The sequence below is a fragment of the Ostrinia nubilalis genome, chromosome 13 (assembly GCF_963855985.1).
Source record: "Ostrinia nubilalis chromosome 13, ilOstNubi1.1, whole genome shotgun sequence".
Classification (NCBI taxonomy): domain Eukaryota; kingdom Metazoa; phylum Arthropoda; class Insecta; order Lepidoptera; family Crambidae; genus Ostrinia; species Ostrinia nubilalis.
Genome location: NC_087100.1, coordinates 8656659 through 8671687, shown reverse-complemented (window position 1 = coordinate 8671687; position 15029 = coordinate 8656659). Strand labels below are relative to the sequence as shown.

The 15029-nt window shown below is 36.8% G+C and overlaps 2 protein-coding genes across 2 annotated transcripts; both read right to left on the bottom strand.

Moving 5' to 3' along the window:
• Nucleotides 1-1569: 1569 nt before the first annotated feature.
• LOC135077566 (ATP-dependent DNA helicase Q4) lies at nucleotides 1570-5560 on the bottom strand. The gene has a single exon (XM_063972114.1). It carries the CDS (start codon nucleotides 5362-5364, stop codon nucleotides 1612-1614), a length of 3753 nt encoding a protein of 1250 aa, XP_063828184.1. The 5' UTR covers nucleotides 5365-5560; the 3' UTR covers nucleotides 1570-1611.
• A 1544-nt stretch (nucleotides 5561-7104) lies between these two features.
• LOC135077565 (cAMP-dependent protein kinase type I regulatory subunit) lies at nucleotides 7105-14656 on the bottom strand. The gene is made up of 7 exons (XM_063972113.1): nucleotides 14394-14656; nucleotides 13878-14039; nucleotides 13554-13754; nucleotides 13052-13271; nucleotides 12763-12885; nucleotides 12341-12509; nucleotides 7105-7462 (listed from the first exon to the last, which is right to left on the bottom strand). Exons 1-7 carry the CDS (start codon nucleotides 14556-14558, stop codon nucleotides 7378-7380), a joined length of 1125 nt encoding a protein of 374 aa, XP_063828183.1. The 5' UTR covers nucleotides 14559-14656; the 3' UTR covers nucleotides 7105-7377.
• Nucleotides 14657-15029: the final 373 nt, after the last annotated feature.

The window sequence follows — 15029 nt, the reverse complement described above, 5'->3', positions numbered from 1 at the left end:
GCACCTTTCCATGGTCAAACAGCGACATTTGTGCCCCCTGTAGTTTTTGAATAATCGCAAATGGCGCTGCGGTAACATTTCGCAGATTTCCATATCTTCGGAACGACTTGATGGACAGGTACGATTTTTTTGTTAGCAGGTGGCATGTGATTAGTGCCATAGTCATTATTCAAAAGGCAAAAAACGCAAGGCATGGCTTATGAATTAGATGGGTTTCTGTGAAAATCTAAAATAGCCGCTGAAATGAAAAACAGAGCGCAACTGGAGAAGAAGCGCCAATGAATTGGAGACGATAAAAATTAGCACAATCGGGATTTAAAAGAGAGCGCGAGATTTCTCTGTTGGCCGTCGTCGCGCTGCTGCTGTAGTAGCGCGCCTTCGCAGTTCATGCGGTTTGATTTTGGCGGTAGATTTAAAATCGGTTCCACCCAGTTGCACAGTGCAATTAAAAAGCATGTACTTTACCTATGCCTGAACAATGAACATACACTCGTAAATAGGGCTTTGTTTAGGAGTTAATTAATTATTCTACTGGCCAATTATTGTACAAACTAACGAGCGAGCCTTTGGACGAGCACGGGCGATGCACATATCAGTAAAGAGTGAAAGAAAGGTTCAACGAAGAGCATAGCTGGGCACCGTTAATCAAATAGTTAACTTCGTTAATCGTTAATAAAAAAATTAACTTGGTTAAACGTTAAAACGTTACATTTCGCAAGATTTAACGTAAGTTAACGTTAATCCGTTAACACATGATAATAAAACGAAAAAAATAATTGTATGCAATGTTCAAATAATTTCGAAAGCTTGTATCGCGCATGGAATTTATTCCTCTTTTATGTTTGCGCTACAAGCTTTCGAAATTATTTTGAACCTTGCATATTAAGTACAATAATTTTTTTCGTTTTAGTACAACTGCATTTCAGAATAAAAGCTTGTTTTTAAAAAAGTTTAAAACTCTTTTTAGTAGTATCTCAATCTCAGAGCCACCTTGGTTCAATTACAATACAATTTAGCACCAAAGTTCTCGAAACGACAAATCCAGCAAACCCAAACTCGATAAGTTTCCACCGTTTCATTTAGGAATTCCTATGGCCACTTCCTGACTCCATCATCAGACCAGCTCAATGGTACCATAACATTGCATTGTCATCGTACGTACATAAGTATACCAAATTTCAGCTCAATCGGTTCCGGAAAACTGGTCTTAAATTCAGTTGTAAGAGTTGTCCCACACATACAAACAAGGTTACAAAAACTGTTGTTTTGAAGTCCTGGAAGCCCGAACGTACTTGTCAGAACGCGTTTTTCAGCGTGCCTGCTGTATCTTTTTGGTAAATGGTAGGTACCTACTGGATTAACGATTAACGGACTTAGGATAATTTAACGGAAGTTAACGAGTCCGGTAACATTTTTTAAAGTTAACTTAAAAGATAATCCGTTAATAGAAATGTTAACTTCGTTAATTAACGATTAACGAGTTAATGCCCAGCTATGACGAAGAGTTACAGATAAAATGTACACTCGCTCTACTTACCTACCTAAATGAGCATAAAAATGAAACATTAATTTAAACTCAATGCTTTATTAAGATAAAATTGATTGAACTTATTACATTTTCATGAGTAGAATTTGTTGCGTTGCTATTTTTATAAGACCATAAAAATCTTCATGAATATGTGATCGCCAAAATTTACACCTTCCCCAAACTAGAGCTGGATAGTTTGGAGAAGAAATGCCTTGGAAGATTCGAGCAATACTGCGTCCAGAAAATTCACAATCCTTATATGATGATATCAAAGCCCTAACATCAGTTGTGACTCGTTCAACATCAAGTGGTCTTTCTTCTAATGTAATATCTGTGGGTAAATTATCCTCCCGTTGAAAATAACATCTTATGATTGATTTCAACTCATCAGACTGTTTCTGAAGAAGCTCTTCACTGATATCTTTAGTTTGTAATGAATAATTTCCTAGTTTTCCAAAAGCTGTGTTTATTTCTTCTAATTGATATAATCTTGTTTTTTCTTGTGCTAGAACTAATTCGTGTAAATCATTTAAAATAGCATCAAGTTCAGGCGGTTTTAAATCTCCTGAAGCCTTAATTCTGAAGCCAAGAGTGTTAAATTCAACTTTCAGTTGAGATCTTTTATTTGAACCATTTTCAGATATCCATTCTAAATTTTTCAAATTGTACTTTGCGACACCGCTTTCCCAACCAATTGCTGCTGCCACTTCTATGACATTAAATTCTAAAATCGTTTTATTTACCACATCTGGGTCTTTTTTACTTTCTAACAAATATGCCATTGCAAGTGGAGCACAACTTTTTGCTGCCTCAAGAATTTTTTTTGGGCCTCCATATGATGAAATTTTACACATTACGTACGCATTATTTAGAACTTTTATGTAATGTTTAGGGTGAAGTTCAACATAGCATAGTAATGTGGCAATGTTCTCAGATGGAACGTCTAATTCTTCAACTTTCTCATCAATGGGAATACCGACTTCATGACCTTTACATGGAGATCTGTTTGGAAGACTGTCACTTACATTGGATGTAGAACCACATTCACATGGAATGAATACACTTTGGAGCAGCCGTCTGATAATAGACCTATCAATAGTATTTGCGTGGATATGTTTTAAAAGTTCATTTCTATCATTATTACTGTTATTCATAAATACATGACAGTAAGCTTTCTGACTGTCACGTCCAGCTCGTCCGACCTCTTGAACATAGGATTCGAAGCTGCTTGGCATGTTATAATGTATGATGCATCGTATGTTTGATTTATTTATGCCCATACCAAAAGCAACTGTTGCTACTATAATCCTTAATGTCCCATCCATAAAATTCTTCTGAATTTTTTTTCGTTGTGCAGCAGACATACCAGCATGATATGCTTCAGCAATATATGACATTCTTTTGCGTTTATTGTTCACTTTTTCCATGTTAATTTTATTTGGTTCTTGAAGACAAGATCTTAGTACAGCTGCTATTCTTTCACACTCATCTCGTCTTATGCAATAAACGATAATGGAATTGAAAGATTTTATGCGTTCCGAAATCAAGTATGAAACTAGAGCTCTATCTTTATCTTTTTCAAAAGAAACAGACAAACACAGATTGTCAGGCAATGTTGGATTGGTTATAACTCCAGTTAATCCATCAGGGACGTTAATATGATTAATAATGCTTTTTATCGTAGGCTGACTGGCAGTTGCTGTTAGGCCAAGAATGCAGCTTACTTTAAGTTTTTCCCTTAAAACTCTACTTATCATGAGATAACTAGGTCTGAAATTATGACTCCATTGCGAAACACAATGAGCTTCATCTATGCACGCAAATGCAATCTGTGGAAGGGATTTGAATAATCCTGAAATTCCATTAGTATCTCCTGATATTAAAGCTTCTGGCGAAATTAAAAGGATGTTTATTTCGCCATCTTTTAAGCATTTAATAATTTTCTGACGTTGTGTAGGTGGCTGATTGGTGTGTAAACATCCAGCTTTTAAAAATTCTGGCATACTTAAAACTTGATCTTCCATCAAAGACACCAGTGGAGAAATAACTAAAGTAATACATTTATAATGTTGACTATAAATGTATGCAGGTATTTGATAACACAAAGATTTTCCTCCACCAGTGGATAATATTAGCAATGTTGACATGCCACTTAAAATTCTCATAATTGCCTCCTCTTGTCCGGGCCTAAAAGAATTGTGACCAAACTTTTCTAGTGCTTCCATTAATTCTTTGGTTGCTTCTTTTTGTGGACTGGAATATATTGGTTTCACATTTGCACAACTTGAATTGTCTTCGTTTTCAGCTAATATTTTCAAGAATGAATCTGGTATTATACTACCTGTGATAACTGACATAGTTAAAACTTTTTCATTAGATACATTTTTATTTTGATTTGCTACAACATTTTGCATATCATCTAAAGTTGGTAAATCATTGTCATCATAACTATCAAGGGGAAGTAGTGTATCACCTCTGTGTGCTGTGCAATATCTGGCCATGTGACCAGTCATTCCACATTTAAAACAGCTAACTTTTCCACCTTCAGGGAACTCCATACTAGCATGAAGTGCTTTTTTATCTTTCCATTGCTGTTTTTTATACTTGGAAAACTTAACACTCTTTTTTCCCCGAACAAAAACTTTTTTTTCAATATTGATTCTGACAAAGTTTTCATTCAAAGTTCCATTTTTTATTTTATCACAAAGTTTGTCTTCGCTGGTCTTCAAGTCATTATTTTTATCTAATTTATTAATTTCAATTTTATTTAAAATATCAGTTACATTACTATGTCGTGGATTTATATCATTATCCAATCCAAATGGTAAATATTCAGCAATATTAGGAGGGTTAATAGTTTCAGCGCTTTCAGCTTTGTTTTTTTTATTACTGTTTTTCAGTTGTTCTCTGGGAATTTTGTCTACAGTTTCTATTTCAGTGGACTTTTTTTGTAAAGAAGTAGAAATACTACTCCCACCTATTTTTCTTTTTTTTAATGCAGGTTTTAGATGATTAAATCCATTATCCTCTTCTTCAGACTCACTATTCTCAACAACATCACCAGTTTTTTCTGGAAAATTAGGTAAATGGATATTACTTAATCCAAATGTAGAAGTGTTTGAACATTGGTTGTCAATGGCAGAATCATTTTCTATAGCTCTATCGATCCATGCCTTATTTAGTTGTCTCACTGGTATAAAACTACTGGCTTTGTCAATGATTAAATTTGCTGATAGTCTTTTATTAACTGCTTCTTGTTCATTATTCTTTGTAGGTAACACACTCGAGGATTTTTTATACTCTACAGTCTTTGTCTCATCCTCATTCTCACTCTGTAGTAAGTTTTTATCATCTTCCACAAAATTTAATTGAGGCTTGGGTAATGCTAATTTCCTAGGATTTCTCAAAGAAAATTGTCTATTAAGAAATAGTTTTTTAGACAAATTTTCAATAAAAGGGCTAGGAACAGCTGGATTTTTCTGTATTTCTGTCTGACTTAGTAATTGATGAAGTTCTTGCCCACTAGGAAGTTCAGGTAATACAGATTCAGACAGTGAATTACTGTTATCAGGTGTAATATCGAACTGTTGGGTATATTCTGGTGATCTCAAAGGTTCATCATCTATGTCGCAGACACTGAGGGAGTTCTCAAGAAAGGAGCTTTTTAGTTGAAAGTATTTTTTGTACGCATATTTAATTTTCGATGGTGCTTCTTTTATGTCAAATTTAGATGGAATTCGAGAATACTTAACCTTGAACTCTTTCTCCCAATTTTTCACAATAAACTTACATTTGAGGTAAGCTTTATCCTTTTTTATTGACTCGACAACATCCATTTTCGCGCCTTTTTTTTTACTTTGTGTTGAGATTTCATATGCAGGGAATGGACACAATAACAGTGTGGTATCCTTTCGTACCTCACAATGTAGTACAAATATTATAAAAATTGTCTTTACTTTGTTTAGAACGATTGTTTTTTTTATAAAATCACAAAAATTCTTACTAATCAAACAGATGGTCGGTATTTTTCGTTATATGACACTAATGACAGCTCACACACAGGAATCTGCATGAAGATGGTAAAGTAGGGCTGTCAATCGAACGTGATCGCAAATACCGGAATCCTTGTTTCTTAAATTCGATATTTAATAGATTAGCCTTCTTCCCCTAATAAACCGCTGTGTTATAGAAGCAACTGTTACGTATTTACTAAACGAGTCAGTTACCATTAAACTAATCTTATATCTATGGCAGCATTAAGAGTCTTAGGGGGCGTTTGGCCGAAAATAGCATTGGCTGCGTTCAGCCGATAATTAGCGTTGTTAGAATTTGGTAGTAAAATGCCGATTGCCAGGGCAACCGCCGAAAACTTTAGAATGTTTTCGGCTAGGACACGGTTTGCTGATACATTTTTTTGACATTGACAAAACTTACCGCTAAAAAAGGACGCCATTTTCCGCCAAATGCCCCCTTTGTTAGCGGCAGCGTCCTCCCTTTTAGCGGTAAGTGCTATCACTGCTAAAAAATGTATAGGAAAACGTTACTTTTGAAGTTAGCAAACGTGTCCTCATCGAAAATAAGCTATTTTACGGCGATTGCCATTTTGCTAACAATTTCTAATAAAATTCTATTTTCAGCCAAACGCCCCGTTGATATTTGGACATCAAGATCAAAATGATAAATTCCCCGAAGCTTTTAAAATAAGCAGGTACCTACTTAAGTTTATACTATCTGTGGGAAAAAATATAGCCGAATGGTTTTCATCACAATTTTCTACATAGGCGCAAGTACAGCGCCATAAATTCAAGCGTCAAGAAGTGGCAAAATTCAAAAATGAACAACCCTTGTTGAATAGTTACGTCATAGTAGGTACCGTGTCATAGTTGATGAGACGATTCATTGTTGGACATTTTGTAGTATGAACCTATGTGATAAATATTTTTTTTTGCCAATTCATTATGCAAACAATAAACAGTTATTAAATTCAATAGTTGTGTTGGTCGCCTCAACTTTTCTATATTTTTTGTTTGGCCCAAACTTTGACTGGGAGAGAATGCCACATGGCATCATGTCCATCTTCTGAATAAATATCGATCAATAAAATGGAAAACAGTATTTTCTTATCTCATAAAACAGAACTGAAACCCTAGATTCGTATGCGAATTGTAATGGAAATTATTATCAATCAATACTGCTACAGGACTTTGATCGTGTAAAAATGTCTGAACATAAGAATGATTCAAAATTGCTCTTTGTTAAGGTCCCATTATATCACTGGCGACAGACATAAGGTACACAATGTCGAACGATTTCATTTTCACAGCATCATTTGCGAGGATAAGGACAGTATTGCAGCCTCACACGTCGAGCTAAGAAAAGGCGAAGCCTTGGGGATAAAATTCGGAATGAGGAAATCGAAAGTAATTATTAGGTAACACAAACCACAAGTGTAAGGTAAAGTGGTAGTTCGTCGTGGTTATCTATTGCAGAACTCGTTGAATGGAAGAAGTAAACAGGGTTCTCGGAAAGGGACATCGATACTAAAAAAATCTATCATAAAATAATGCACAATGAAGTTAGTTTAAAAATGATAGATGATTTAATACTTGTAAACAATAACTTTTTCATTATATGATAATATACAGAAATGAAATTTTGTATGACTAACATAAAGTAAAGGAATAACACTAATTAAGTTAATTAAATAAATATAAATATTATGTTCTTTTCGATAACATATGAAACAAATATTGTACCTTATCATGACATAACAGTTGAATTACCTTACTATTTTACTCGACCCTTAAACAGGCTAAGTGTCTCAGTCTAAAGATTAATTATGAACACACTTAGACAGACAAAGACACAAAGCTATTATATTGTGCAATATTCCGTTTCAAGATATCAGCACATAAGCCCAGTACGCGTTCAAATCTGTAATAATAAAAGACATTTTAAGTAATGTTTAGTTAAAATTTATGGTGTGTAAGTTAGTTATTTATCGCAGTATTGGAATATATTATGTAAAAGCAATCCGAAAATGATAGGTCGTGCCGCCCCCATACCTCAGGCACTGACTGAATTAAGCGCTAGACCCATAAGTATATCGTCAGTGGAAAGGAAAAAGGACTAAAGCGCCATTTTGGCCAAAATGAGTTATATACATTGTTGAATAGGATTTTTTTTTCTGCGTCGATCTATCTAGGTTTCAACTCAATCCGATGACTTTTTTGGCGCTTTAGCACTCTGAAAATTTTAAGTATTTCTAAAAACCGACTTCAAAAAACCTACACTAAAACGTAGAAAAATAATTACTAATTACCTACTTATTTATTAGGACGAATTATTAATATTTATGTAGGTATACCATGATTGATACTTCTGGAGTCGGTGCCAAGATTATGAAACATGTAAAGTTTGCCTGCACCGACTCCAAAAGTATCAATCATGGTATACCTACATAAATATTAATAATTCGTCCTAATAAATAAGTAGGTAATTAGTAATTATTTTTCTACGTTTTAGTGTAGGTTTTTTGAAGTCGGTTTTATTTTTTTTTATAAAATTTTACTTATTTCTTGCTTTTTAGTTAACTAATTATTACCTTGATGTTACCACTGAAGGTAGGCAGTACACTGAGACCAAAAAAAATTGGTTCATAATCGGCGGAGATATTGCGTATAAAAAAGTTCATCCCCAATTTTCCACCCTTGGGGGTGAAATATTTTCTTCAAATTCGCATGAAACCACCCTTTTGATAATACCTATTCAACAAAAAAATAATCGTTCAAATTGGTTTATAATCGGCGGAGATATTGCGTATAAAAAAGTTCATCCCCAATTTTCCACCCTTGGGGGTTGTTTTTTTATTGTTAAATTTAAATGGGACCACCCTTGAGGTATTACCTATACGCCGAAAAAAGATTTGTTCAAATCGGTTCATAATTGGCGGAGTTATCGCGTAACAAACATAGAAAAAAAAAAAAAAAAAAAAAAACATACGGGTCGAATTGAGAACCTCCTCCTTTTTTGAAGTCGGTTGAAAATCACCGCCCTCGTCGCTGCTAAAACGACGTGTTTTCAGTGTTTTTGCAACAAGTGTCGCGTAAGGGTTTTTTTGCTGGCAAAATATTTTTGCTTTCACAACATTAAGTATTTTTTTGTTATTTAAGAACTCGAATGACTTGTTACTTTAGCAATTCGAGCTTTTTGAGTTTTATAGTTCATTGGTATATTAGTAGTTATTCATGGTTGTAGTTCAAAATGATTTGGCGTGTAAGCAAAAGTAAGTGAACAAGATTCGATTAATTTTGGCGCTTTAGCAAAAAGTAGCCTTTTTTTAATAAGCTTTAAAGTATTTTAGCGAAAATGAGAGCATTAATCAAAGCAAAAACTATAGTAGTTAAGTATTATTAACAAAGACATCTCAAACACACTTGTGACTATAAGCACACACTACGCACTCGGGTCACTCACAAGTGCCTGCAAAGATGCAAGAATGTTGCAACTATCCAAATAAATAATTTGCTCCCTGGGCACACATTTATGCCGGTGGATTCAATGCACTCAGTCATTGAAAAAAAGTGTTCGTTCGTTTCAGCCCGAACGATATCCACTGCTGGATCCCCCAAGGCCAGGCCTCCCCCAAGGATTTTCACAAAGACCGGGCTCGCGCTCGCATCCAGGCACCTCCTGCAACCACCACCTCCAGATCGTCGGTCCACCTAGTGGGAGGCCTGCCCACACCACGTCTTCCGGCTCGTGGTTGCTACTCTTTTTCCAGAAATTTTCTACCCCTGCAGCCATCAGCTCTGCAAGCTATGTGCCCCGCCCACTGCCACTAGATTTTAGCGATTCTGCGGGCTATGTCAGTCACTTTGGTTCCCCTGCGGATCTCCTCATTTCTGATTCGATCACGCAGGGAAAATCCGAGCATAGCACGCTCCATCGCTCTTTGGGCGACTTTGAGCCTTCTTATGAGGCCTATATAAGCGACCACGTCTCAGATCCACAAGCCAAGAAAAAAGGGTAACAAACACTATTGTATGGGCGCCGCGCCGTCTAATTGGCCTGCCTGCATAGCTGCAGTATATGCTGCTCTATCAAGAAAAGTTCCCAAACTAATGGCAAGATAAGTCTTTCCCTGGCTTCTTGAGGATGAAGTGAGCCGTCTTCCATTGTTTGGGGAAATACGCTATAGATAGGCATTTGTTTGCAATTTCCATGAATATCTCCCTTTCGCTACGAATAGCTCTGGTACATAAATATCGGCGGGAAATCATCCGGTCCCGGGGCTTTCTTTAGATTTTGCACGTTAAGCACGGCCTCCACTCCTGCCTCGGTAAAAAGGGGATCGTTTGCTGTTTGCTCTTCTAAAGTTTCGCTCTCTATCAGTTGTCGGAGACGCGTGTGGTGTGGTTTATCTATTGTCACGGAATCATCTGGATCAGCCGATTATTCTGGGCACTCTGCCCAGTCTTGCCGTTAAAACCATTCAGGAGCATGTCCTCTTGTCTCTGGAGCTTTCCCGATGACTCCATAGATTCCATCCCACATGTTTTCTCTCTCGTGTGTCGAGCAGAACTCATTCCAACTCTTTGTTTGCGCCTCGCTGGTCTTCTGTGCGTATTCTTGTTGCCGCACTTTCACCCAGACAGAGAGAATAGGTTATGGCGTTGTGGTCTGAAGTGACTAGCGTTCTGTCCACTTTCTCTTTAATCCTACCCAGTAGTGGCTTACTGCACGCTGACACATCCACTTTGCTTGTGCGCAATCTGCCCTGTCGATATTTTTTGAAAGAAGAAACTGTAAGCTTCACCTAAGCTTTCGGAAACGCTGCCCCACCATTGGTTCTAGGCGTTCACGTCTCCCCCTATAATGATGTTTTGGGTGTTTAGCTTTTTCATACCGCTTTGTGCGTTATATCTAAAGCTCAATTGGATTGTCTCCCTCATAATACACGGACACAATTCCTAGTTTTAGCCTGCCTGCCTCCAGTGTTACCGCGGCCTCCGTCTCCGTGACCAGTTAGGGGTCGTGAATGACTCAATCGGTCACCGAAGACTGAGTGACTGGTTTCTGCCGATTGAGTGCTAAGGTTATGTCCTTCTCCTCGGCTGCTTGCAGCAGTTCGGCAGTGGCTTGCTTGGAGCGTCTCAGATTAGCTCAGATGGTGTTGAGCTTTCACAAATCAAATCAAATCTCCCAAAAGACCACGGACACGGTCTTTTAGGAGATTTGAACTCTGCATGTTTAGGGTGTTCTTGGCAGTATGCTGTTCTGGAAAGCGCTAAGTAAGTAGTCCTACTTTTGTTTTTCTGGGCATTCATCACTTTATCACTGAATGCCATGTAGTGGTGAATGTTGGATGTGTCAGTTCTCGCCCTCGCATTTTTTCCACGATTGTGGTGTGCCTTATTTTCAGGCTGGACAGTTTAGCCATGAGTAAGTTCCTCTGCAGTTCCTCTTCCTCTTTGCATAGGGCTTTTGTATGTCCAAAACAGAGGCATTTGGCGCATTTCACTAGTGGGGTCTTCTACCGGTCTTATCTCCAGACCTATGTGGACTGCCCCCGCCTCGAACAAGCGTTTGTAGAGAATGGGCGACACTTCCATCCATAGCATTGTAGTTTCTTATTTTGGGCCTTTAGATTGTCATCCTTTTCCACCTTTAGACCTTTGATTTTGAAGTCAAAAGTGGTTCTGACGGTCTTATGACATTGTCGCCGATTATGCTCGAGTCCGTCGATAAGACTATCAGTGTGTGGTTTGGATTTTTTGGTGGGATGGACATGGTGGTGGCCGCGTAAGTCACCACCCACCATGTCCATCCCACCAAAGGTTCCCACCAGTGGTTAGTGGTGGTCATTAAAATTGTTAAGTGTCCCTACGTTTGTTCACTATAATTCAAAATATAGTAATTACCTACCACTCCCGTACCCGGTTAGAAGTAATGACAATCAAATTATGCATGATGTTAGGATAAATTAAGCATTTTTTGTCATAAAACATAATACCTATTCAATCTATAAGCATTACTTTTGCTTAAAACGTTTAATGTAGTAAGAGTTTAGTAACATTTGCTTATATTCGTTCTATAGGGTCTGCGTAAGTAAGCAAATATTCATGTAAGCTCCATGGATAATATCGCTTTTACGCATTTTTTCGCTGGCGCATGCGACTATCTTATTATGTAGTTTAGTAATTTATCTTCGACTTACTTATTAAGCTGTATCTCACTAAGTATTTTTTTTCTTTTATCAAAAAGGTTGTTCAAACTATTTAGCACTTATTGGTTGCTGGATATTTGATTATAAATGGAGGTTAGCAGTTTTACCCTGACTAACATTTAATGAATTTTCATAATTCTTTTGCTAAAGCGACACCTATTTTACGATCTAAAAGAGCTACAAACCTGGTGTTTTCATTAAAATATAGGCAAAAAATCAAGAACACGATTGCATTTTAAAAGAACTGTTTAACATTAATATCAAAAGAGATACGAATTTTTTTCGTAAAAAAAAAACTTTGATCCTCATTTCCCACAAGTACGGTTTTGGCGCTTTAGTCTTTTTTCCTTTCCACTGACGATATAGTTTACATTTAAACCATTTTGGTGCAATTTAATGGATTACATTTTACCTTAGTTATTTAATTTTTAGCGTTAAGAGTTGCATCTCAAACTAGGGGTAAGGATGGGTTCAATTCCCGGCTTAGGCAGTTAGATTTTTTCAATTATTTATCATTTTCAAATTACATTTTCTTTTTTTTTAATTTGTCGAATGAAACATTTTCATTAAAAAATTGCTATTACCTAGCTCGGTCGAGTTTGACGCACTTGAGCGGTCCCGCAGCGCGCACGGTGGCGGCGCGCGGCCGGTCCAGCAGCAGCGCGATCTCGCCGAAGTAGTCCGACGGGCCCAGCCGGCCCACCTCCACCGCCTCGCCCTGCCCGCTGCGCTGCTGCAGCACTACTGCGCACCCTGCGGAAACAATAAACAATCCATGGAGCGTAACCAAGACTATAAAACAGAGGCCCTGAACGTGTAAGCAACAAAAATCAAACGATTTTGAGGCCCTTGAAAAGAAGGGCCCTGTATCAAAATTTGTTGGACACGCTACACCACTGATCCATCGCCTTTTTATACTATACGGCTTGATCGGAATTATGAGGAAAACAAACAAAAGATTCTTTAGCCAATTAAAATTTTCGATGTTTAATTGTAATTTATGTACCTTCCACAATAATATAAAAATCATTTCCTGGTTCGCCTTGGCGGACTATTATTTCACCATCGGTGAAAGAAACAGGTTCTAAAGCATCCGCAACAGTCAGTCTCTCCCATTTTTCTAAACTTTCTGAAACATTAAATAAACAACATACATGAAATTCAACTTGAAATAAAAAACCTTATGTTGTAAATGTAAATCCTTACATTAGATTTGGGGTAATTTCGAAATAACTCAGATTGACCTTGTTTGCAACACTTTTTAGAATACAGTGGTATAAATTCTATGATCATACCTAGAATTGACACGCGAGAGAGGAATTCGTCGTACATCCTTCGTTTCCTGATCGTGGACCCCATTAGTATGCGGCGGTAAGAATCACGGTCCAGACCCCATAGCTTTAGTGGAGTACGCGCACGCACAGTCGCCGCACGCGGTGTACCATAAATTAGGGCTAACTCTCCAAAACTTCCACCTTCACCAATCGTAGTAACTGGTTCACCATTAACTAATACCTGAAAATTTTGTGAGAGCATATTTACTAAAAATCTGATCAAGTTTTCAGCACATGCATCAAGAATATGCATAGAATAATATGCTGCACTCACTGAAAAAGTAAAGTTAAAGAAATGCCATTTTAAACTTGTGTTCATTATTATCTAACTTTTTGTTAAATTATGTATCTATGCAATGAACAACATAAACACTTGTGATTGTAAATGATATAAATCACACCAGTAAGGAAGCAGAACACAATTGAGGAATGCATACTTAATGTGATGATAACTAGTACTTACTTCAACCTCACCAGAATCAATAATGTAAAAGTTATCTCCTTCATCACCTTGCCTGATAACTGTTTCACCTGGCAGACACTGTACAGGGAACATTGCGTCAAACATATCAGCACGTTCTGATTCATCAAGGTGGGTGAACAGAACATTGGAAGCTATCGCTCGGGATAAAGCACCCATCGTTTTATAATCTTTTGGCACCACCTAGAAGTGAACAATTTCAAATGGTTTTATAGGACACATCTTTTTTAACAAGTGCAGCGATAAAATATTAAAGAATACAACAAAATTTTAAAGTGTGAACACTTTTAACATGGTGTTTCTTACCTTTTTAACATAACTAGTTGCATCTTCTTCAGTAACAGGTTCAGCACTTATCCCTCCCCGTCTGCGAGGAGGTTGCACCCCGGGCACGGGCAGCGGCGAAAGTTCTCCGTCTGCTTCACCCTCTGATGCCGTAGCTGCTGCTGCAGCAGCTTTGGCTTGTTCCTATTAATAAAAAATAAATCAAAATCAAATATTAATCATGAGCCAAGTCCCTTGTAAAAACATAAAATATTTTTGTTATCTAGGTCATAAAATAGGAATTTTACTGAACTTCAAAAATACCTACAGATGGTAGGTATTTAAAATAGTTTTCACTTTACATAAAAATGAAATATGTGACATAATCTGTGATTATGATTTAGACAACAGTAATTTATGTGGAACATATTATTCAATGTGAATTAAATGTAAACTTGTTAAAAAATTTCTTTAAAATAAAATACATTACAGTTTCCATTCTTATGAGATAAATAAAATTTTTTAAAAGAAGCAACTAGTATAAATTACTTAACTTACCCGCTCTAACTTCTGAAAATATTGTCTCAAAAAAGAAACTGGGTTTTCAGGTTTATTTACACACAGCTGAACTATGCAATCTTTCAACAATAATTGGACGTTGTGGTTCTGGATGTAACTTTCACATTCATGCAAACATTGCTCTTCTTCCATTTCGATTAACATTTAACTGAATAGCTTGTTTAATTACTACGATTCAAATTAATATTTTGTAGTAATTACAAAATAAAAATGTATTGAATTTCCATTTTACTCATAGAGTAAATCAAAGAGCATAAAAGAGTAAAATTAACATGGACTACTGACACATGACATTTTATTTTCTTTCGATTTCGCAATCCCAAAATACCGAGATGATCAAATCAATAGATAGATTAAGCTCTCGCATGTTCCAAAACCGGTAACACAGAGCACGTAACCGGTGTTCAAGCTCACATATTCCTGCCCCTCCCTAGTTTTGTCTTTGGATCAATAGGAAGCGCGAACGAAACACACGCATGCGCATTAATCATTGGAGGCGTTTGGCCGAAAATAGAATTGTTAGCGCTTATGAAAATTGGCTTTTGTTTAGCGGTAAGTGCTATCACTGCTAAAAAATTGTATGAAAGACATCAATAATAAACTAAGCAAACGTGT

Coding starts and splice junctions, on each gene's coding strand:
- LOC135077565 (XM_063972113.1), bottom strand. CDS start 14,558: ATGTTAATCGAAATGGAAGAAGAGCAATGTTTGCATGAATGTGAAAGT. Junction 12,510..12,762: donor TTTTTATATTATTGTGGAAG/GTACATAAATTA, acceptor TTGTTTCCGCAG/GGTGCGCAGTAGTGCTGCAG. Junction 7,463..12,340: donor GTCAAACTCGACCGAGCTAG/GTAATAGCAATT, acceptor TTATTATTACAG/ATTTGAACGCGTACTGGGCT.
- LOC135077566 (XM_063972114.1), bottom strand. CDS start 5,364: ATGGATGTTGTCGAGTCAATAAAAAAGGATAAAGCTTACCTCAAATGT.